The sequence below is a fragment of the Octopus bimaculoides genome, chromosome 21 (genome assembly GCF_046866305.1).
Source record: "Octopus bimaculoides isolate indiv1 chromosome 21, ASM4686630v1, whole genome shotgun sequence".
In the NCBI taxonomy this organism is placed as follows: domain Eukaryota; kingdom Metazoa; phylum Mollusca; class Cephalopoda; order Octopoda; family Octopodidae; genus Octopus; species Octopus bimaculoides.
The window spans coordinates 31,513,979-31,538,427 of NC_142948.1; the positions used below are offsets into that span (position 1 = coordinate 31,513,979).

At 33.9% G+C, this 24,449-nt stretch overlaps 1 protein-coding gene across 19 annotated transcripts in view; it reads right to left on the bottom strand.

The window, feature by feature from the left end:
* The window catches only part of LOC106879297 (guanine nucleotide exchange factor VAV2), a 154,969-nt gene that overhangs the window by 33,006 nt on the left and 97,514 nt on the right, over window positions 1-24,449 (bottom strand). For 6 of the 19 annotated variants that reach the window (XM_089339476.1, XM_089339477.1, XM_089339465.1 and 3 more), the window contains 11 exons: window positions 23,560-23,668; window positions 16,952-17,050; window positions 16,036-16,104; window positions 15,731-15,931; window positions 14,850-14,945; window positions 14,410-14,481; window positions 13,524-13,597; window positions 11,735-11,753; window positions 10,105-10,196; window positions 9,515-9,560; window positions 1,544-1,564 (listed from right to left, as the gene is read on the bottom strand). In XM_089339476.1, coding sequence (XP_089195602.1) covers window positions 1,544-1,564; window positions 9,515-9,560; window positions 10,105-10,196; window positions 11,735-11,753; window positions 13,524-13,597; window positions 14,410-14,481; window positions 14,850-14,945; window positions 15,731-15,931; window positions 16,036-16,104; window positions 16,952-17,050; window positions 23,560-23,668 — 898 coding nt within the window. Of the gene's footprint in view, window positions 1-1,543; window positions 1,565-9,514; window positions 9,561-10,104; window positions 10,197-11,734; window positions 11,754-13,523; window positions 13,598-14,409; window positions 14,482-14,849; window positions 14,946-15,730; window positions 15,932-16,035; window positions 16,105-16,951; window positions 17,072-23,559; window positions 23,669-24,449 lie in introns of all 19 variants that reach the window. The other 13 variants (XM_089339472.1, XM_089339473.1, XM_089339462.1 and 10 more) reach the window with 4 other exon arrangements.

A 24,449-nucleotide genomic window follows, 5' to 3' on the forward strand; every position in this document is an offset into this window, starting at 1 on the left:
CTCAAGCATTAAACGAATATCATGTTCATGATACTTTTTTTTCCTTCTAACTCTTTTACTCTTTTACTTGTTTCAGTCATTTGACTGTGGCCATGCAGGAGCACCGCCTTTAGTCGAGCAAATCGACCCCAGGACTTATTCTTTGTAAGCCTAGTACTTATTCTATCGGTCTCTTTTGCCGAACCGCTAAGTTATGGGGACGTAAACACACCAGCATCAGTTGTCAACCGATAATCTGGTCAATCATGTGACATATATATAAACATATTTACTTTTTTGGAATAACGAATTTCAACGCATGTAAAGTTATAAATAATAACCCCAAAAAGTAATTCCTAAAATGAATTCTTTCATGTTCTCAAATTCTCTAAATTCTTATAGCACGAGAGAGAGAGAGACTATATTGGTGTGTATAAATTAAAGAATAGCTCCGCTTACAAGCATATCACGTTGGATTTATGATTATAACTATTTGGGGTCAAGTACAGAGATCTCATTTTATACAGAACCTTCAAAACTCTACAGGAGAATTTACTGAAATCTCTACACATTCTCCAAAGATTAGTATATAGTTCATGTATTTTTTTTCGTCATCTTCCTGGTCATGAAAATTCAACCATTTGTTGATCTTTAGCACCAGGTCTGCATTGCCCTTCTAAGACTAGTTTATATGGGCAATGCATGAAACTACTGCCCTTTGAGTTACTTATGTAACTTTACAGCTAAATAGAGAAAATATATTCGTTTGCATGGCATTCTAATTTTCCTGTTTACTCCAATAAATCTATACATACACACACACACACACATAATATGTCTCCTCATTTATATTAGTTGTCTTAGAAGTGAATGCATGCATGTATGTGTGTACACACAGAATAGAAAAAGACATTATATGTGTGTATGCATGTGTGTGGGGGGAGAGAGAGATTGACAGGGGATGAGAGAGAGAGAGAGATAGAAAGCAAAAGACAGAGATGCTTGTGTAATAAGATATGTGGAGAAGAAAGGAAAGAGGCGGTTAGGATAATTAAAACAATTTAATAATTAAAACAATAAAACAAGCAGCATAATTGGAGGAAGGTAGCAATTACATGGACACCACACTCATTAGTGAGCACCAACAAGCATAATAATAATAATAATAATAATAATAATAATAATAATAATAATAAAAACAATAATGATAATAAAATGTGCACAAAATCCAGGCACTGTAGTAGTAGTAGTAGTAGTAATAGTGGTCAATACAGCAGCAGCAATAGTAGTAGTAGTAATAGTAGTAATAGTAGCAGCAGCAGTAGTAGTAGTAGTAGTAGTGTTAGTATCAGAATGGAGGGGTAAAAGAATTAAGGGTCTGAAAAAAAAAAAAGTTATGGCGAGACATGTCAGTGGGCACTGGTCCAGGGACCAGGAGCGGGGCGGCAACGGCAGCGGCGACACATTGGGAGTGGTGGATTAAGGGACGGGGATGGGGGAGCATATCGAAAGGGACAGCTGATTGAAAACACATCCAGAGAATCGGTCATTCAGTTGGCCTTACCCAAAAGAGTTTATCCACAATCTGGTGTAACAGGAGGCGAAAATATAAAAAAGACAAAATTAAAACAAAACAAAATTCATCATGAAAAAAAGAAAAGAAACAAACAAATGAACAACACAAATAAATAAAATTTAAAAGAAAACATGCCGTTCAATTTTTTTTTTTTCTGTTTTAGGGTAGTCTTTGCTTGAATCCAGCCACCATTTTATCTACCCAAATTGTGTTCCATCCACAAGATGAAAGATGAGGTGAAGAGATTTGGACACCAAACTGAAGAAACTAGAGACAAAATAGGGAAGTGAGTTGGTAGCTTTCAAGTTAGAGAAGCTGAACTTTTGCATTCCTATGATAAATAACCATTGTTGCACAGGAAACATCAGTTACTAGGAGTCAGTCAATACAGGAATATTTCATGACCCCTACTCTCTTCCTGAAGCCCCCATGAAACAAAAACCTCAGAAACAGTTTAGCTAGAAAACATTTCTGACCAGTACTCTAATACACAACCACATTCAAATGCTCACAGCTGATGTGATAACTTTATATGGTCATTCCATCTGATAGAAATAGTCTTCTAAAATTATATTCTGTTGCCTTAGAAAATGAAGTAAACATTAGGTGTGGTCTTAGATATACACCTCAAAAGACAGGATAACCACAGCTGGATTGCTTTTGATTATATATCTGCTGGATTTGGGCTGAGCCAGAGTTAAGCAACAACGATCACATTCAACTGGTCATTCAATCTCCAGGGTTACATTGCTACAAGAACACACAAACAAGTGGTCAGCAGAGTCAAGGTTATAAAGGAGACAGTTTGTATTTAGCCATAAAAATTCTGGTCAATATGATACTTTGGAGACATGTGTGGTATAATATATTTTAAAGTGAAGTAAAATACAGAACATAAAATTACATGGCTATAAAGTTGACATTTTACAGAATGACAGAGAAGACAATATCATTATAATATTTAGATAGTGGTGGGATATTCATACATACACACATATATATAATCATACACATACACTCTCACACAGTGGTGGTGTTGGAGGTGGTGAGGTAATTTGAAGTTCTACATCACGAGATTTTTCAGATACAGTTTTACTAAACAGTATCATTTCTTACTCGTATGTTCGCAACTGAAGATATCAAACCATTGTTATCAGCATCAGTGTCATCTTTGTCATCATTGCTAACTTTTTAATGGATGGACTGAAGAAAATATCAATCACCTTCTTGGCTTTCTTTTTTTTTTTTTTTTTTTTGAGGGTTTTTTTGTTTTTTCCATAATTAGTGTTTGAAACCAAGTCAAACAACAAAGAATAGTTTTAAACAAAAGGAAAGAATAGAAAATTAAATTTTTGTTTAATGAGCGAGAGAAAACAAGAATTTAATTATAAAAAAGAGAATATGATTTTTTTTGTTCTCTTTAATATATTAGTCAGAAGAGAGATAAGACCAACAAACTTTGACATTGATATGGTTGATGTTCAGCTTAAATGTTTATAGGTCAATGTGTGCATACATGTATGTGCATATGTGTATAAGTGATGCGTGTATGAATATGCTTGTGAGAGAGTGTAGTGTGTACACATACAAGTGCACTGTAGTTTGTATGCATAGTGCTTTTGAAGATGTAGAGATATACTAAGCATCAGTTTATCACATCTAAGAATGAAAGTATTCAACCATTCAAAATAAATACTATTTGCACCAGAAACAAAGGGAAATGCACCCCAACCCAAAGAATAATTGTTGAGTTAGGGAGGAGTGCAATAAATTACTTAGAGATTCTTTGATTTAGCTAAATAATATCAAATTCATTAGCTAATGGGGTTACAACTTGGGTATACAGTCTTGGGACAACAACTAAAATAAATAATATTGGGTCAATACGAACTAAGGCAAATAAATATTGACATTGCTTTAATGGGCATCAATTAGTAGGGTGTACAGTCTTAACATTGCTATAGTGAGTAAGAGTTAACAGGATATATCATAGTCTTAAAATGGATTTAGTGGATAACAATTACAAGCATATATAATCTTATTGCTTTGAGGGACAACTACCAGGGTAAATAGTTTTAACATTTTTAGAATCAACAGGAAACAAAAAGCTCAATAAGTTTACAAACAAATATGAGAAAATACTAAATTATATAGCATCAAAAGTGCTATATGAGTGGTCAGAACTAGGATATATATAAAGAAATAGCATATATAAGAACTAGGATATACAACAGAGGTTCTCAACCAGGGTCCATATAAGCCCAGATTGGAGGTCCACATAGATTTCATTGTTAAAATCTATGTGCAATAAATTGGTGATATTTCTATTGTACAGAAAATATTTTAATGGTTTTACATATATATATATATATATATATATATACACACACACACAGCCAAAGTGTGAAAGTACAGTGAATGTAAGAGCTACATTATAAAGATCCTTAAAACAGCTAAGTAGGGACAAAATTTGTTACATAAAGGAAAGGAAGAAGGACTGAAGCCAGAGAGAGAAAGAGAGAGAGATTCTATATTAATAATATCATTTCAGCATAAATTATTGGCCCAGCTGGTGAGGCAAAACTCAAGAAAAGGAACTAGGCTATATATATATATATATATATATATATATATATATATATATATATACACACACACACACATATACACACACATGCACATGCATGTGTGTCTGGTGATGATAACTAGGTTATATTTGCTTAATAGAGATACAGATACAGAACCAGAAATATAAATATAAAGGCAAATAGACATAAACAAACAGAAATATAGCTAGCAAGATACATGGGTATAACTACAAACACCTAGTTCAAAATAGAGATATAGAGAAATAGGCAGATCTATGTAGAGAAACAACTAACTTTTAGATAGAAAGGTAGATAAAGGAATAAACAGACAAATAGACACAATGACCAATTTAAGATTGAAACAACAGAGGATAAACTTCACTTCCAGCTCAATTGAGATCAAAATATGGAACTAATGAAGTGAAATTTCTTAACTATCCAAGGATTACTGCTGTTCAATGTTGAGAGGAAAATATTTGATGATTGTGTATGTTGTTGTTTAGTCTGTCTCTGGTAAGCTCAGACAAAGCAGGACCATGATAAAAAGCACCTCAGCTATGACTACCCTGGCTTTCTCTCATACATTAAGGGTAGAGAACTGATAGACAATATATCCTTCCTTTTTCAAGATGGTATGGGAAATGTGAGAGGGATTTGGCTGATATTTCTAGCAGATCAAGCAATCAACCACATTATTTGCTTAAAATATTCAGGTGATCTTCAAAATATATTTCAACAGATGTTTCAAACATTTCATCAGAATTTATTACCAATCAGAATTTGGTAATAAATTTACCCAAATTCATTTAAAAAGATTTTCTTAGCATTTCTTCTTAGTACAAGCTAAAATAATGTGAGCCAAATGGAATAGATATTGAATTACCTCAACATAAAGAAAGAACTTAAATCAAATGCAGGTATTTCCTTGTGTTTCTGGTAGAGTACTTTATTCTACACAGCCTCTGTTCATCTAGCTGTTAGAATGGAATAGATATTGGAACATCAGAGAATGTTGCTAGTAAGAGACTGACAGCTAATCCTGGAGAGATTTATAATTCTCATTGATGCCATAAACTGGAGATAATGACCAGCTCTCAAGAGGTTCTTTGCAGATTAGAAATCAAGACTTGAATAGTTTGGTATTTTTTCATTTCTTTCTTTCTCTAATTATTAATTTTCCTTTTAGCATTAATTCTAATACAAGAAAGATTACCATTTCCTGTAAATAAGATTATAATTATCCACACTACTAACCTAATTTTTAGATTGCATATATACAATATATCTAAACTTAATCTTTACAGTGTTTATTTACAACATTTATGTCTCACCTTTTGTAAGCATATTCACATCCTTAGAAGATATATCTACAATATTTATATATCCACACCTCATCTTTAGTGTATATATTTACAATACTTATACTGACAGTTTATCATTTGATGTACATTTACTATATTTACACCTCATTCATATAGTGTATATTTACAATACTTATATCCACATTTCATTTTTATTGTGCATATTGACAATACTTATATCTACATGTCTTTCAACAGCATATATTTAGAATATTTGTATATCTGCATATTTTAACAACGTATATTTACAATCTTTATATATCCACATCTCATTTTTACAGTGTGTATTTACAATATTTATATCTACACCTCATCTTTACAGTGTAAATTCATATATTTACATCACATATTTACATTTGAGGGTGCAGGTAGTCCTAGAATGAGAAGCCATAGTTAACTGGGAAGTTATATTTTTAAAGTAAGGGTGATCATGTTCTTTAATATACTTTTGATGCATGTTGATAAAACAATAGATATTTCCTGTAAGGACTCATATATTACGTCACAGAAAACTATAAATGTTGTCTAGCCTCCTCAGTCTTCCTTGATAAAACAGATCTACAATCAAAAGTATTCCAATCATATAACCATCTAGACTTTCTACTCAATCAGAACAAACTTGGGGTCAAATAACTACAGTAACTGACCTCAAGCATTATCAAAAAGTCAGATTTGACAATGGGCCATAGGGCCATCATGTCTTGCAATAATGAAGCACAAGAAAGTTCTTTTTTTTTTTTTGCAGATTTTTTTTTTCATCCTTTACTTGTTTTCGTCATTAAACTATGACGATGTTGTAGTACCACCTTGAAGAGTTATGGTTGAATAATTCAAACCAGTACTTTTTTTTTAAATAATCATACTCATGAAAGATGTGATCCTCTGGCCTGTCTACATGTGTAGCAACCCTGAATATGTGTGACTTAAATCATAGTAACCCACCCAACCCATGCTGGCATAGAAAGTGGACATAAAATTATGAGGATGATGATACATATATGTATATATGCACATATATATATAATTACATACACATACACACATATACATGTAGACACTCAGTAAAGTAGAATTGTCAATGACAAGATCATAGATGTACAATAAAATACTTTAATACCTATTATTATCATCATCATTATTTTTATTATTATTATTACTATTATCAATAACAATACTACAAATATGCATATGTATGAAAAACTAGGATAAAAAGATGTGTGTTTACAGTACATATGAACTGAAGTGAGAACATTGACTAGAATTGCTACTATGTGTAGCTGAGTGCAAATGGCTGCTCTTTTAGTGGCACTACTGTGATTCAGTAGACAAGAGGGAGGTTTTGTGCAATGAACAATAGTCAAGGCTTTATTGAACACATCCTCTGTGGCGACTACAGACATCATATTGATGAGGTGCATCTTTGTGGGCAGACCAACAGAACAATTGGCTGACAACACATCTTAGTAAACTAACAAAATGGAAGTCAAAGTGTGTATATATGTGCGTGTGTGTGTGTGATATATATATATATATATATATATATATATATATATATATAACGTGTGTGTGTGTGTATGTGTATCATCATTATCTACCACATTTATCACATGAAGGAAGGAGTGAAAATTTGATTACTGAGTTGCTATGATTGTGGCAGAAATGATATATAGATTTGTGTGTATGCAGATGGGTATGTGTGCATGTACATGTGTGTGTGTGTGTGTGTGTGTGTGTATACATATATATATTATACACACACACACAATGCCATATATAAGATAAAAAATATAAACAGGATTACATAATATCCATTATCTTTATCTTCTTAATCCACTGATGTGTCCAACTGACCAAACAACTGATTGAATGAAACCTTAGTTTGGATACATATAATCTTGTTAGCTTTATATGACAAATATTAGAATTTACACACACACACACACACACATATATATATATATATATAAGATTTATGTAAGTATACACACATCTAACCATACTAATGCTAGCTACATTCTACAGGGAAAGAAATTTCTAACTAAATGCATCTAAGAATATGAGAAGAAGACTAGAAATGTAAAAAAAATTGAGCAGACCTAGAATACTTGCAGTACCCATACACACCTAGGGTGCCATTTCCAGATCTATCTAAAAATACAAAAACGGCCTTCAAGAAAAGTAACAACGCTTTAATTTTATTTTAATATCATCCATCTATTTCAATAATTAGAATATATGGCTTATGTTGAAGAGATTACAAAAAACATACGTGATTATGCTAAATTTGATGCATGTCCTTACAAAGAATAGCTGCTTATAGGTCACATTTTGTATTATGATTTATTATTATTATGTATTGTTATTATACGTATATTAATATATTGTTAAAGTATTCTGTAAATAATATTAGATGTTGTTACCAGTTATTAAAAGGATTTATATCATTATATAAGGTGTTTGTATAGTAAGTGTATTTACCATACATTGTTATATATATATATTATCACATTATTAATGTAATTTTGTATCATTATACATACTATCGTCCCACTATATGTGTATTATCATGTGCTATTCTATTATAATTTGAGAGAGAGGTGAATAGTATCACATGTAATAATATCTGTTTTACCACTCTGAAATGAATCAAAAATTATTACAACTTTGTTTAAAAATGACAGTCTACTGCATTTGTGAAGACTACAATGACAATATCAAAGAGAACTAAATCACAGTGTATCAAAGAGAATTGAATAAAATTACTTGTACTGAACCAAATTCAATGGAACTGTATTGAACTGAGCCCAACTAAACTGTAGTGGATTGGAGCTTGAGTTAACTGTATTGATTTGGGCATAGCTCAACTGAACTGTAGAGGATTGAGCTCAAGCAAGTGAAGTGAGCTTGGCTGAACTGAAGGGAATTATACTGAAATGAACTGAGACATGACATCTTCAAATAGATTAATCTCAATCTAAAAAAAGAAGGTGATGGAGAAACAGTAGTGAAAAAGACAAGGTTGTTGCAGAAGGATAGGTGAACTTTTGAACATGTAGACATGTCTTGAAAACTGAATGGATGAACACTGATGAACTGATAGTTAACAAAAAAATAATGTAAAAAAAGTTAAATAAATGAATGAGAGAAAACTTGATGTATTAAAATCAAAAATTAATTAGAAACTTCTAGACATCTTGGAATAATTCCTCAAGCTCAAACTAAATTCCTGCCACTTGAAGGACATTTTCTTCTGCATTAAAACCAAAACGTTTTCCAATATTGTTTAATAACATTAATAAATACGAAGATTTTAATTTTGTGAAACATAACAATTTGTGACAGAAAACAAGACAACTTGCCCACTGGGAGGACTTGAAGCTTGCATCTATCGCTTTTCAGTAATTATAAGTGGATATTTATATGGATGGAGAGATGGGTGTGGGGAGAAAGAGAGAGAGGTTTATTTTAACAATGTAATTGCTGACAATGGTTCTATTGTTTCAACGCATTTCTGTAGAAAAGAATGTATCATAAAACAACAAATGCAAACAAAGATAATCATGGCAATAATAAGTGAAGGAGGTTACTTAATAGAAGTGAACATAAATAACATATGAGGGAGATAGGCAAAAAGAAGAGGATGTCATGAGAGAAAAGTGTGGATGGGAACTGAGTAGATAGAGAAAGGGAGAGACAGAGACATAAATAGAGAGGTGTTCTGTATTGTAATTGGCAACATGGTTACTCATCAAGTGATATATACACAGTTTGCATCTCACTATGAAGCCTTTTCTCTCTCAAATTGGCGCACATACAATATCTAGTAATGAGAAATATCATAAATTAAGAAAAATAATACATAAACTTCAGCAAGAATGTTCAATATCGGCAGCAAATGAGAAATCGGAGAACAGTGCTATAATATATCTAAAACATATTTTTTGTATTTTTTTACTACGTACATGTATGTAGAATAAAAAGAATAAAAGATTTTAGAATAATTCACTTACCCGTGATTTACACATAAGCATCACTTTGTCAAAAAGAAAAATATATCTAGAAAGGAAATGAAGGAAAAAAAAAACATTTTACTAAAATTTAAATCTTGCTCAGAAAATATCGTCTCAAAGGGATTAGAAATAAAAATTAACACATTAGCATTCAGATTACTAAGTCTAATATAATGTTAATTCATTCACATCGTTTTGAATTAATCCTGCATTATCTCATAGCTTCAAGATTTCAAGATCTCATAGGTGTTTTCGCTCAATAAACACTCACAACGCCCGGTCTGGGAATCGAAACCGCGATCCTACAATCACGAGTCCGCTGCCCTAACCACTGGGCCATTGCGCCTCCACATGAAATGAACTATCCTGAAGCTAAATAACAATAACCAGGATGGGATACAATGCATAATATAATCCTAGATGCACCATGTTCTTAATGAAAGAGAAAATGGTCAGAGTTGGAACAGTGAACATGGGTTTGCCTGATCAAGAATGATCTGGGGCTACACAACATTTGCAAACAACCCCGTTCCAGCAGAACCATTCAAAAGATTCTTTTAAATGGGAAGAGAAGTTCTTTAGTTACTTACCTTGGTCGTGCTCGGTTATCAGAATGACATCTCACTTTCAAATCACCATCTTTCTGTAAACGGCCATAATCCTTCAGGGAAATATTAGGGGGCTGCAAGACAATGATAATGGTCACTGATGAAAAAATACATACATATCAGTAGTGACTTCATATACTCAAGAGTACATCATTGCCTCAGGCTGGTCCAAGCCTTGTGAGGGAAACTGTGTATACAGAGACTATATCGAAGACAATTGAATGAACTTTATCTGTAATACAAAAGTCCATCCATGTCAAATATTGCGTGATGCTAATGTAAATTGAGAATTATATTGTGGACACATGTGTCTTAGGAATACTCATCCATTTGCACACTCATTTCATAAATAGATAAGCCAGTTGATTGAACAGCTAAATGTTCACACCTGTAACTAATAAGGGATCCATCATGTAATGATTATGTGTGTTTTGTAGTATATATGCGTTGTGATAACCCCAGGTGAGCCCTGATTGAGCAGGCACATGATCAAAGGCCATTCCAGCCATGATCATTGTTTTTTTAGGACACATTATCCAACTTAACTTTTCTTGAAAAATAGTAGGATGAGATATGAGGGGGATTTGGCTGCTATTTCTAGTAGGTCCAGTGACCATATCGGTGCTCATTCACTGACTCATGTCTTGATTGTTTCTGAATGAATTATGTATGCATTGGGATACTGTCTGCGTGGGAAGTTGGTATTAACATTATTTCTGTTGACATGATGATGTAGTGAAGTAAACCAGTTTATATAATTGCTGACTAATCATTTCTGAATCATGGGAAGCACCATCATCATGACCATCATGACCATCATCAACATAATCATAATTACAGCCACCACAACTATCATCAAGACCACCATTATTATCATCATCACAATCATTATCATCATCATCATGACCATGGTCACCATCACAACCATTGCCATTATCACCACCACATCATTTTTATCATCATTATCTCCGTTATTTCATATCAAATTTACCCATGCTTTTATGAATGGGATGAGTTTTGTTTCTATCTTTCCTTTTTCTTCCTCTTTGTGTTTGTGTGTGTGTGTGTGTGTGTGTGTGTGTGTGTGTGTGTGTGCGCGCGCGTGTGTGTGTGTGTGTGGAGAGAGAGAAGGAGAGAGAGCAGTAATAAAAAATTTAAATGACAAGAGTGTAAAAATTGTGTTGTGGGCTCCATTAGCTTATAGCTGTTTCTGCTATACGATGCAATGCGCTCATCATTTAGTGCTTATGTATCACCCTATAGCTTCATCAGAGTTTCAAAAATAAAATGCAACTGTATTTGGGAAAGCATTTACATTTATATGTATATATATACAGCATTACCATCGAAACAAGCATAAACATATGTAGGAAATGAAGTATATATATATAAAATATTGTCAACATCAGAGAAACCATCATTCATATTCTGTGATACAAGGCTTTGGGTTGTATCCTCGCTTCTAAATGGGTTGCCTTCACCAAGACACAAGTAACCATATGACTCTTATGAAAATGATTATAAATAGGTCCCTTTGAATAAAGGAGACAGGATAGATAAAGGGTAAACAAATGGGGTAAATAAAGAGAATGATAGTAGAGGATATACTCACCATCTGTAAATCAACAATACTGCAAAGAGAAACAAAACAAAAATGAAATCATGTTATATAAAAACAGAGCTGCTTAATTCGAAAATAACACACAGCCATCACTACTATCATGTTATCATTATTACTGACACGCTAAATTACAGCCAACCATCATCGCTCTTGAGCAAGTATGGCTTGGTAACATGTATCATGCTTTTGCTAATTGCTTCAAATTTCTCAACATTGACTCAGTGAAACATCCAGGATGTGACAGTTGGAGGAGGAGGAGAGAGAGAGAGAGGGAGAGAGAGAGAAGAGAGAGCTGCACCAGTATCCCACTGGCACTCATTACAGTTGAGTAGGCTGAATCAACATGAAATTACACAATGCAATGCCCAGTCAAGAAACTGAACACACATCCTTCTGATCATGAGCCAAACACACAAAATACTGTGAAGGCCATAGCAGCACACTAACCACTCCTACTTTAACTACTATGGCACAGCTCTCATCATCATCATCATCACATTAAAATCATGCTATTAATATTTTCAGCCTAAGACCACCAATGTCTTTAATATCATACATCATTTATTAGTTGCTGCTGACGATGATGACATCATTTAATGCTGTCATCAAATCAAGTCAGTAGATTTAATCCACTACATGGTTTAATACTACTGAGTATGTGGTCCTTGGGTGCTTTTAGTGAAGTCTATTCCATTGCTAGCATTCAGACCCAGTCTCCAGTCTGCCTCTCCACCTATCAGTATAAGAGACCCTGAAAATGGTCATGAAAAGAGGAGGCCCTGAAAGGAGTCATGACCACTGCCCTTCTACCTCTGATTAAGTAATTTTAAAAATAAATAATTCATAATACACACTAGTGTCATCACATGCCATTAATGTTATCTCATGCAGGTTTCATCATACACTGGCATCAATGTATTATTATTGTCATTCAATACCATTATCCTATACTAACATTTGCTGTTAGCTGGGATATGGTGCAAGAGAATCCAAATGCACACTTGTTAGCACCACAACATTATTTAATTATCAATATCACAAATTTAATGTATGTGTGTTGCTTAATGCTTGTAGCTACAAAAATCTCTTTAAAGATATATAGTAAAGGCGAAAGATTTATCCACTCGAAGGATATATAGTGTGAGAAAAACACAGTATATTTCAAGGCTAGGCAAAACAGAATTGTCTTGGAAGTGAAAAAGAAAGAACAGATAATATTGCAGTTTTTGCTGCTTGTTGGTGCTGTATGTTCACTCCACTCCCAAAACACATCTGCAAAGCCAACCAGAAGTATATATAACTAGTCTCTTTGACAAAATACAACAGCTACAAGTTTTTAACAAAACACATACATTAAGTATGTAATGTTGATAAAGTTTACATTATGGAGTTGCTTCTAATACAAAATTTGAATTTTTACTTGCTGGTGCCATGTAAAAAGCACCCAGTACACCTTGTAAAGTGGTTGGCATTAGGAAGGGCATCCAGCTGTAGAAACTGTGCCAAAACGGCCAGTTGGAGTCTGGTGCAGCTCTCCAGCTTGCTAGCTTCTGTCAAAACATCCAACCCATGCCAGCATGGAAAACGAATATTAAATTATTACATGATGATGATGGTGTAATAATTTTAGAAGTAGCAGTATAGCCACCCAACCACTGACATAACAATCACACAAACTTACCGTTTCTACCATAACCACAACCATTTCCCCCACTGACACTACTAATAATACTACCACCACCACACTAATATCAGCAACAACGATGGAGAGGAGTCCTACCTGTTTTGAATTTCTTCAATAAGGTCAACAGCTTCATTGTCACGCTTCACTTCATTTACATATAATGATAAATCCTGAAACAGAGAGAGAGAGAGACTTACTCAATAATTATAAATGTGTGTATGTGTGTGTGAGTATGTGTGCGCATGCGCACATGCAAATAAAAGACCCAAATCCAAGAAAGCTAGCAGTGGTGATAAGATATAAATTGCTGGTGATAAGATATAAATTTCAGTAAGTTTACATGCTTTTGTGTGAAGAAAGCTCTAACATGTTGGAGAAAGCCTTTAGGCAAAGAGATTTAAAAAAAAAAAAAATTGGATCTTTCAGGTTATCAATATCTGGCAGTAAAGAATTTAGATTCTATGAATTTGTGTGTGTATTTGGGGTAGGAACAAAGTATTTGAGTTTGATACTCTTTTTGCATTTTATTTCATTCTATATACACGACTCACACCAACAACAAATATACTCACAGCAAAACAGATACATTGACAGCAAAACACACACACACAAAGACCACAATATTTAATGGATTTCCATTAGGTTTCAACAAGGAATATTCCAGTTCTCAAACTCAACTGCTTGGTCAATGAATTGTAATGCATGTGGCTGAGTATTCCACAGGTCTATGTATCCTTAATGCTTTGTCACAGTGTGTGATGAAGCTAGCTCTTTGAATTACAGTATGTGATCACGAGATCCTAGATTATGAAACCCAAAGCCTCAGGATTTCAGAGCTAACTTCTTTACCACATACCCCTGCTAGCATCCACAGTGCACACGTACAGTATAGCACAATCAAACGCATTCAAATGCAGACATAACATCATCAAAGACACTGAGTAATGATGCTTGTATTTTAGAAAATTTATAAGAGACTGACCTGCATAGCTTCTAAAGCTATTTCTAGATTCTTCCGATCATCATCCGTTTTATCTGTTTGTTTAATTAATTCCTGCAGAGAGAGAATATTTAAAAGAAATAAAAATAAAGACAAAGTAAGTGTGTGTGTGTGTGCATGCGTGACAGAGAGAGCAAGAGAGAGAGAGAGACGGAAGGGGTTATAATCCAAGCTGTCCTCATCAATGTAGTTAACATGTATACAACTATTATCATATTTATATCATTATTATGATAAATAATAATTTTTATATTTGTAATGTATTTCCAATACTATAATGAAGCGCGTGTAATATAGAATTAAAAATATACAAACTTTTCCAGTCTTTGAATGAATGTGTGTGTGTGTACAATTATATATATACAATATGAAGAGAATATGAAGATATAGATTGTTTAAGGAGTATGTACTGCTCATCATACCTTCAGTAACAGATGATATTTGAGGACACGCTGCATCGGCACAGAGAGAAGGTCTCGGAGACGAAATTTTCCATCATTTGCTCTTGTCTGACACTCCTTGAAGTGTGAAAGAAGATTATGGAGAGAGAAAGAAAAGAGTTAGATAAAAGCAAAAAAAAAAAAAAAAAAAAAAAACGAATTTAATCAATGATCAGTGATAAAATAGAAACAACAGAATCAAAATAGCAGTAAATATATTATCAGTAATTATAACGGGGATTTGAAACATTGTTTATCAAACAAAAATACATGTTTAATGGCTGGTGTCAAACTAGAGAACCAACATGTTGCTAATGTTACTATTATAATTGTGTACAGGGGGAAATTCATGGTTGATATTCAGTTTTGTAGTATTACTCCCTAATACTTATAGTGCCAATAGACTCGCATCTGGTTGTCTCAACATATTTCAAATTTCCACATACACATTGTTTTGCATGACCATCTGTCTAGGATTTTGTGATTTCTAACCTTCTCCCACAAACATCTCAACAAATCTCAGTATTCTCAGTAAAAAAGAGAGATTATGACTGTGATACAATGAAAGCAATATTTACTAAGCAAGTGAGCACTATTATACAAAGAAATAATTAGACATAAAATATCATAAAAATTATTAGAATTGAAAATCAAATGTGAAAATATTATCAAGTGCCTAGCAGAAAGCTGCCCTGAGAGCAATTTTTCTGCTAGTTTAGCAAATGTTTCCAGAACCATGATCAAATATCAAAGATATTTTGGTAGTTCAAAAGAGAGTTTTTCTGAACTAATGAAAGATGAATAGGGAACTGTGGAACAAACAACAAATAAAAAAGATTTAAAAAGCAAATCAAGAAACTTACTTCAATGGAATTTCTCACTAATTCACTACGCTTGCATGCTTCATCAATGAGGTCTTGTGCCTGGGGCAAGTTGGAACAAAAGTCCCCATAAATGAGAAATTTAGGTTTATGTTTAATGAATACCTCACTAATTTTAGGTACACCTTTCGAGCAGGCTTTCAAGAGTTCACTGTGAAAGGCCTGATGAACTTCCAAAAGAGGCTGAATAAGGAGAAAGAAATAGAAATGTTAAAACATAGATACAAGATACAAAATGCTGGAACAAAAATTTAGTTGGGGCGAAAAAATATAAAGATCACTCTTACTTCTATGTGCTTGAATATAATTTCTCGCTCTTGTGAAGGTAAAACATTTCGAAGAGGTTTACTAAAATGCTGAAAAGATGTGGAAAAAAAAAACTATAATGTTTCAGACTGTTAACATACTTTTTAGAGGTGAAGCATTTTTTAAAAAGAAATATGTATATATACACTATGTTTCCATCAACTTGATCTCCAACTAATATCAAGTGTCTTATTCTGGACACAGACAGTGTATCAGAGTGAATTTGAGTGATTTCATTTGGCAAAATAGTTTAACCAAGACAATAAGTGAACTGTGTGTTGAAGCTGGACATTCTTACCACATTGATACTGTTCCAATATTTTCATCCCTCGACTTGAGATCTAACACAGAGTGTTCTACTCAGATAAACACTACTAGCACCAGTATATTTGAATTTATCACCCATAAAGAGGTTGCACTTAGGTCTTATCCACTTGACCACCTGACCTCTACTGTGTAACAAATGAAATATGTAAAGTGGGGAATGAGGCGCACATGTTTCAACTCAACATGTAGCAATTTCAACAGTCTGGGAAAAGCTGACATAAGTCATGAGTACTTACCCTTTCGTCCAGACTATCTTACAAAAAGGAAAGAAAAGAGAAAAAGAAAGAAAAAGGAGAAATAAAGAAGGAAGGAAGAATGGTTGGTTAGACATTCAGAGATCAACTCACAGGGGCTCAAACTGAACATCAGCCAAATTGATTTCAATGGTTAAGCCAGGAAGAAAGGGTCAGTGCTGATGACACTGATCCTCACCTCCTGACTCAACCATTCAAGAAAAAAAAGAAAGGGATGTATTCTCTTCCTTCTACTCTATGTGAATGGAAGGCAGGGAGGTGGGGCCCTGCTCCTTTTCAACTTAATACTGGGTCACTGAAAGAATAAATTACTTACATTCACAATCATTAATAGGGCTTCAACATAATTTTTCTCTGTGTCAACCAACTCTTTGAGGCAGTGGTCCCGTTTTGTGGTTGGAGGTGGCATTCCCGTCTGTAAGTAAGCAGAAAGAAGCTATAAGACAGATTAACTATCGTAAAATGGCTACAACACATTTCATAAATACCAATTTCATTTTACAGGGAATTTATCATTATTATAAATTATCATCATCTTCCTCCTCATCATCATCATCATCAAAGTCAGACTAAAATAGAATAAAATAAAAAAACAAATAAACATTTCAAATCATTTTTAAATGTTATTAATAAAATTTGATAAAATATTTGGAACTATTAACTATATCTTAAGGGATGAAAATGTTTTCATATTAATAATCAGCTTTATCTCTTGTCATTACCTGGTGTCTTATTCTTGGAATATGTATATAGGAATCGATTTCCATTGGTTTCAACAATGAGCTTTCAGTTGTTTGATCAACTGAACTGCCAGGCTCATTTATATAAGTATGTAAGTAACTAAGCACTACACACACACACATGTACCCTTGACATAATTCTAAGGCAGGATTTGTACAACAGTGTAACAAAACTGGATCCTTAAATTTCAGGTACAATCCATTCAACAGGCTCCCAAACAGTTTCTGTCTACCCATTTTCACTCATAAGGTTTGAATCAACCTGAGACTATGTTAAATGACATTCTTACCCCCAAGATGCCACACAAGGGCATCAGACAAGAACCTCAACTGCTAAGCAAACTTCTGAACCATTTGGTCATGCTATAGTTCTGAACAGGATTCTAACAAGGAATTTATTACTAAATTGAAGTATTGATGCCTATACAAGTAATGCTATATTTTTAAGTTTTTAGTAAAAATGATATTGAACTGCTAGCAAGTACTATCTGGACTGTTCCTTAGAATTTTCCTTTTTTTTAAATTTCCACTGTGTTCTCCATCAGTCATAGAAATTTCATCCTAAAATTATGTATGACTTCCTTTTTCCATTGCTACATCTTATTCTTAGTAAGGTGTTGTTGTTTAACCCTTTGGCATTTACATTATTTTGTCAAATGTAATGCTTATTTATTCAGTAACTTAATGTTTTAGAATGATATAGTAGAGAAACCAGGTCTGGCCAGTTTGGACACAAAACAGAATATTTTGACCAGATATGGCCAGTTTAAATGTTGAAGGGTTAACCACAAGTCAATCCTAATCAAATAGACATATGGCCAAAGACATTCCAGTTGTCTTTTTTTTTTAATGGATATCCTGAGCATAATCCTATGTGTCCTTCTTGATAGCAATGTGCAATGAGGGTGATTTGACTATTTCTAGCAGGTTGAATCTTCCTTGTTGGCTAATTATAAACTGCTCTGGTATGGGAGCTGTTAGGGACTTTAAAACCAAAAACAGCTAGCATGACATCTCCAAATGTTTGACAGATCTAAATTCAGTTTGAGAGAGAGAGAGAGAGAGAGAGAGAGAGAGAGAGAGAGAGAGAGAGAGGGAGGGAGAGAGAGAGGGAGAGAGAGGGGGGGAGAGAGAGAGAAAGAGAGAGAGAAAGAGAGAGAGCGAGAGAGCATGTGTGACAAGGCTGTATCTTTGAATCACAGGTGTAATCCATTCAATAAGATTCTTGCCCAAGACATCAACCAGTCAGATCGAACACAGGACCTGGTAATTACAAAGCTAACAACTTAACCATTTGTCCATGCCACATCCACTCTTAACCATTCGGTCAAGCTGTTTCCATAGATATGACTGAAGGACACTTTGGATACTGTAGTCCTAGAGGCAATGTCTGAATAAAAAGCAAGAATAACTACAGTTTGACCACCATTGATCAAATGTCTCTGTTAGGGTTTTGAACAAGTTCTACCAATTAATCTAAGATTAATTTAATTATCAATTTGCAGTACAAGCAAAAAAAAAAAAATCTATATGTAATACAAATAAAATTGCATGTCTTATATCATTAATATCACATATGTCATGTATGTAACATGACACATGTAATATGAGTAATATCACATATAAAATATCACACATGTAATATAAATAGTAATATGTGTCTATATTTTACCACAGTAATCTTGATTTACTTCATATTCAATAAAATCACATTTTTCATATTTATAAGCACACTATATGTGTGTGTATGTGTGTGTAAAAAACAGGCCAGTTGAAGTTGATTACAAATATGTATCAATTATATAACATAAAATTAATATATTAGAGATAATATAAGATAATATATTAAACCTAATCTGAAAATGGGGATGGCTCAGTGGATAGATGAGACAAGCAGCCAGGTGGTGATGGGTTTGTGTCCTTGACACTAGCATTAAATGCACTGTCTCTGTAACAAAAGTAGGAACACCTTGTATTATTATGAGTATGGTTATATTGTTAAGAAGTTCTCTTTGCAAATACATGGTCCAGAGGTTCAATCCCATAGCACAGTACTTAGGCAAGTGTTTTCTTGCCTTGGGTTGAACTATGCTTCATGAGCGAAAATCGGTGTACAGAAACTTAACAGAAGCTCATTGTGTGTGTGTGTGTGTGTGTGTGGGTGTGTGTGTGTGGGTGGGGGGGGGGGTAGTATATTGGTAAAAAATGACAGTAAATCTAGTGTTTTCAAATACCTTGGGGTATTTTTTCTACCCATGTAAAACAGGTTCTCCTTTATCACTCTTGACATCATAAATATCACAAGTTGGAACTACATAACCAACCTTGCTATCATTCACAAAATGCAAGATACAAAGAAATATTTAAAAAAATATAACCTGCAGCTGTAAGCTGAGGCAATGCCGACAAGCTGACAGGTGTTCCATTAGCCTTCTGTGCTAAAGTAAACTCTTTTTTGTTTTTTGAGAGGTAGTATAGTTTTGAGAGGAATGTAAACTGCCATACAGCTTTTTACTCCTCAAGATACGCACTGCATGAAGAAAAATTATTTAACGGTACCCCAATGGTATAATGGGGAAAGAGTTAAAGGAGACTGTGGCAGAATGTAGAGGTATAGAACAATGTAGAGTAAGGTATTTAGCACTGATACAGTGATTCTCAGTTGTTTTGACTTAGTGGTATACTGGAGATCAAAGAAATTACTGATGCAATTCATTTAGGAAGTTGTATATAGAAACTAATGCTTACCTTGTGTTATTTATCATATTTGTGAATAATAATAACATGAATTACAAGTCTCCAAGATGCTCAAATATTAATACAGATTTCTGTAAAATTTATAGCAGTACTTTTGAGAAACATAGCTCTAATGTTTCTCTAAATTAACATTAGTTAATAGAATTTTTGAGTACTCGTGTAGATTTTTTTATTTTTTTTTAATTCATGCAATCCTAGCACTTCTCAACATCATATAATCATCCAATGTAATAAGAACATCATATCTGTTATCTACCTCAGGTGTTTAGGTAGCATCCAGTGGATGTGTAAATAGAGCAGATATCAAGAAAAAGTTTCCATAATAATAATTGTTTCTAGTTTAATAATAATAACATAATGTAATTATGGTGGTGGTGATGATGATGATAACAATAAACAATAATAATAATAATAATAATAATGAAGATCTATAACATTGGCAGAGGGTCATACAATTTAGGGAAGAAGAGATAGTTAATTATATATACGCACACACACACACACATACAATAAAAATATACAGGCCTCAGAAACCAGAGGGATACTTTATTTTATTGAGTCTTGGCAGTTACAAAAATCACCTCAAACACAGTGAGATTGAAACTCTCTAGCATAGCCACAAGGTTTGCAATTTAGGGGAAGCAGGTGGTTAGTCAATACCTTCAGCCCAGTATTTCATTGGTATTTAATTTTGTCAACCCCGAAAAGATGAAAGGCATGGATAACCTTGGTGTGGTTTTGAACTCATAACTAAAAGCTGGAAGAAATAACCAGAGGCATTTTATGCAATGCTCAAATCATTCTGCCAACCCATCAACCTCTACGTTAATAATAACAAGTACTCAAATTGGGTGGTATAGAGGTGGGCAAAGTCAATTAAATCTATTCCAGTACTTTATCAAACCCAGACGGGTGAAAAGCAAAAAGTTGACCTCAACAGAATTTAAAATCAGAACATGAAGACCCAGAAGAAATACTGCAAAATATTTTACCTGATGCTCTAACATTTTTGGCAATCTATCAGAAAAGGGTAGTCATAAAAATAATAATAATTCTAATTTTGGCACAACGCCAGCAATTTTTATGGAAAGGGATTAATCAATTTCATTGACTTCAGTGTTCAACTAGTACTTATTTTATTGATCTCAAAAGGATCAAAGTTGCTCTTGGTAGAACTTGGATTCAGAGTGTAAGGAGCCAGAAGAAATGCTGCTAAGCACATTGTCCAATGCGCTACTAATTCTGCCAGCTCACTGCCATAATAATAATAATAATAATAATAATAATAATACAGTAATAGACAAGGAAAATTGGATTTGTAATCTGACTGATCCATCCAGTCCATTTGATACTAGGATGGTGAAGAAAACAGATGAAAAGATGAAAAACTGCAACCCCTTAGAATTTGAGATTACACATCAGATCTGTAAAAGTTGTACCTGTGATAACTGGTGCATTAGGGACTGTGTGTGATGAAATAATCAAATGGATACAAGGAGATTGTAGAGCTTCTACAGGAGGTTTACCTCTTAGGAACAGAAAGGAACAGTAGGAGGGTTTTGAGCACTTGAATGAACAGCAAAAATGATAAAGATGAGAGATTTTGGTAAAAAAAAAAAAATAAAATAAAAAAATAACAACACTGCTAAAATATTGGCTTCAAATTTTGGCACAAGACCAGAAAGACTGGGGGGAGGGAGTTAAGTAAATTTCATTAACCTAGTGCTCAACTGGTACTTATTTTATCAACCCCCAAAAGGGTGAAAGGCAAAATCAAACCTCAGCAGAATTTGAACTCAGAATGTAAATACAAACGAAATGCTGCTAAGCATTTTGACCAGCAAGCTAACGATTCTACCAGTTCGCTGCCTTAACAACACTACTAAAATATCAGCAACAGTTTGATTTAGTCTGGAGAAGTGGCTGCAAGATTGGTGGTATAGTCAGATCGGTCAGGTAAGGTAGAAGGGCAGGTGGCAAACAATAGATCTGGGATATACATTGAGGAAAAAAAAATAAATTTAAAAAAAAACAATAAAAAAAATAACAAACATAAAGGAAACCATACAATTTCTTGTTTAACACCAAGCAGAACATGCTTACTAAGAAAAGGAAGTGATCGGCAACACTGGTGAGGGGGCATGAATGTGAATGAATACATGCAAACCATGACATATTAAGTTTCCAGGATGATACAACATCAGCATTGATATTCTACCATATTATTTAAGAGAGGGAGGGATAAGATACACACACACACACACATACATACACACAAACACACACAGAGCTAACACTAAAAACTCCCATGAATATAAATCCATGAAGGGGATTCTATTTAGTAGTGCAACCTGTTAGACACAGCAACTAAATCTCCCTCAAATTGCACACTATCATTTTAAAAATAAGTAATGCATACATTGGATAAAGCACGCCTCTAAAAACAAGGCAAGGTTGATCACAATTGCTCGATCAGGATTGACCTGGGGTTACATGACAATCTCGTTGATAAAAAAACTATCGTTCACCAAAGAATGTGTATGATGTAAAATGTCCTGTGTTGCCTGCAGTGTCTTGGTGTAGGAGATGAGATGATCCTTTCAATGTCATATCTGTTTATCATCTATGGACCCACTGAGGTAAACTGAATGAGAGAACAAAGTACAAGTTCCAGTTTCACCTGACCTATTTCAACAGTTTGGTCTGATCTACAGTTCCGAGAGATGTGATACTTGTTGATGGCACCATGTTATACATACATACATATATATATATTTATATATATATGAACAACACAATGTTTATATGTAAAACCATGCTGTATGTGATATAGTGTCTTGTGTCATATCTGTGTGACACCATGGTTAAAAACCACCATGTCACATGTAACACCATCCATTATGTAAAACCATAAAGTATGTGACACCATGTTACATGTCATACTGTCATGTTATGTCATACTGAGTCATGTGACACAAGTCATCATCATTATCGGCGTTTAACGTCTGCTTTCCATGCTAGCATGGGTTGCATGATTTGACTGACGACTGGTGGACCAGGAGGCAACACCAGGCTCCAACTGATTTGGCAGAGTTTCTACAGTTGGATGCCCTTCCTAACGCCAACCACTCCGAGAGTGTAGTGGGTGTTTTACGTGCCAACCGACAAGTCATTATGCTGTATGTGACACAATGTTGTAGGAGGCATTCTGCCATAAGACGGTGTCACTTTTGGACCCATATTGCTTGAAACAATGCATTTGTTATATGTGACACTGTACTACATATGATGGTTAAATTTAATATAATTTTAAAAGGTTGTAGATTGTGGGGTGGGGACCAGCAGCTGTCTGAAGGTATCTGAACAGGAAGGGGTGGGACATGGAGGGGTAATGTGAGAGAAGGAAATCTTTTCTGTGCTGACTTACTGTGGAGAATCTTTGATGTCGAATACACAAGTGTTCATATATCTGTTCATCTTCCTCGCCGTCGTACACGACATCATATAAATCCTGGTTATCATCCAAGTCATTCTCACTATATACAACAACAACGACAACAACAAAGCTTATATGGATTACAACAACTAACAACAAACAAACACCTACTATCAAAACAACAGCAGCAACAACAACAACAAAAAACAGCAAAAAATAAAAAATATAAAATTAGAAATCAAGAATACAAACTAAAATAAAATAAAATAAAATGAAATGAAAAGACAACATTGATCAAACAAAATAAAACAAAAAAATTATCAAATTAAAAATTAAAAAAACAGCAAATGGAAAGAAAAAAAATAATGAAATAAAAAAAATATAAAAAGAAAAACAGCAAACAAATCACTGGAAATAAATTTCTTTAAAAAAAAGGGAAAAAATAAAATTAAAAAATAAGGGGGAGGAGGAACAGAGGTGGTGCAAGGTGGTGGTGGTGGTAGTAACATCAGACTGAGGTGAAGGGCAAGACTGGAAAGGAAGGGTGAACATATTAATTCTATGTATAGTAGCAGATAGGTTTGTGGACAATGGTCAGATTGTGGTAGTGGTTGTAGGAGGCTGAAGACAAAAACTTGTGATAAATTACTAAATAACAAGAGTAAAAACAAAAATAAAAGACAAAATAAAACAACAACAAAAAAACGAATGTAAATGCTCAAGAGAAATTGTATAGTTGTTGTTGATGTTATAGTTTAGTCTCCCCCCCACACTGCCACCTTCCCCTCCGTCCAGTCCAGTCCAGTCCTAATCCAACAGACATATGAAGGTGATCGTAGTGGTGTTCGTGGCACGACTGATTTCAATTATGGTGTTGTTGT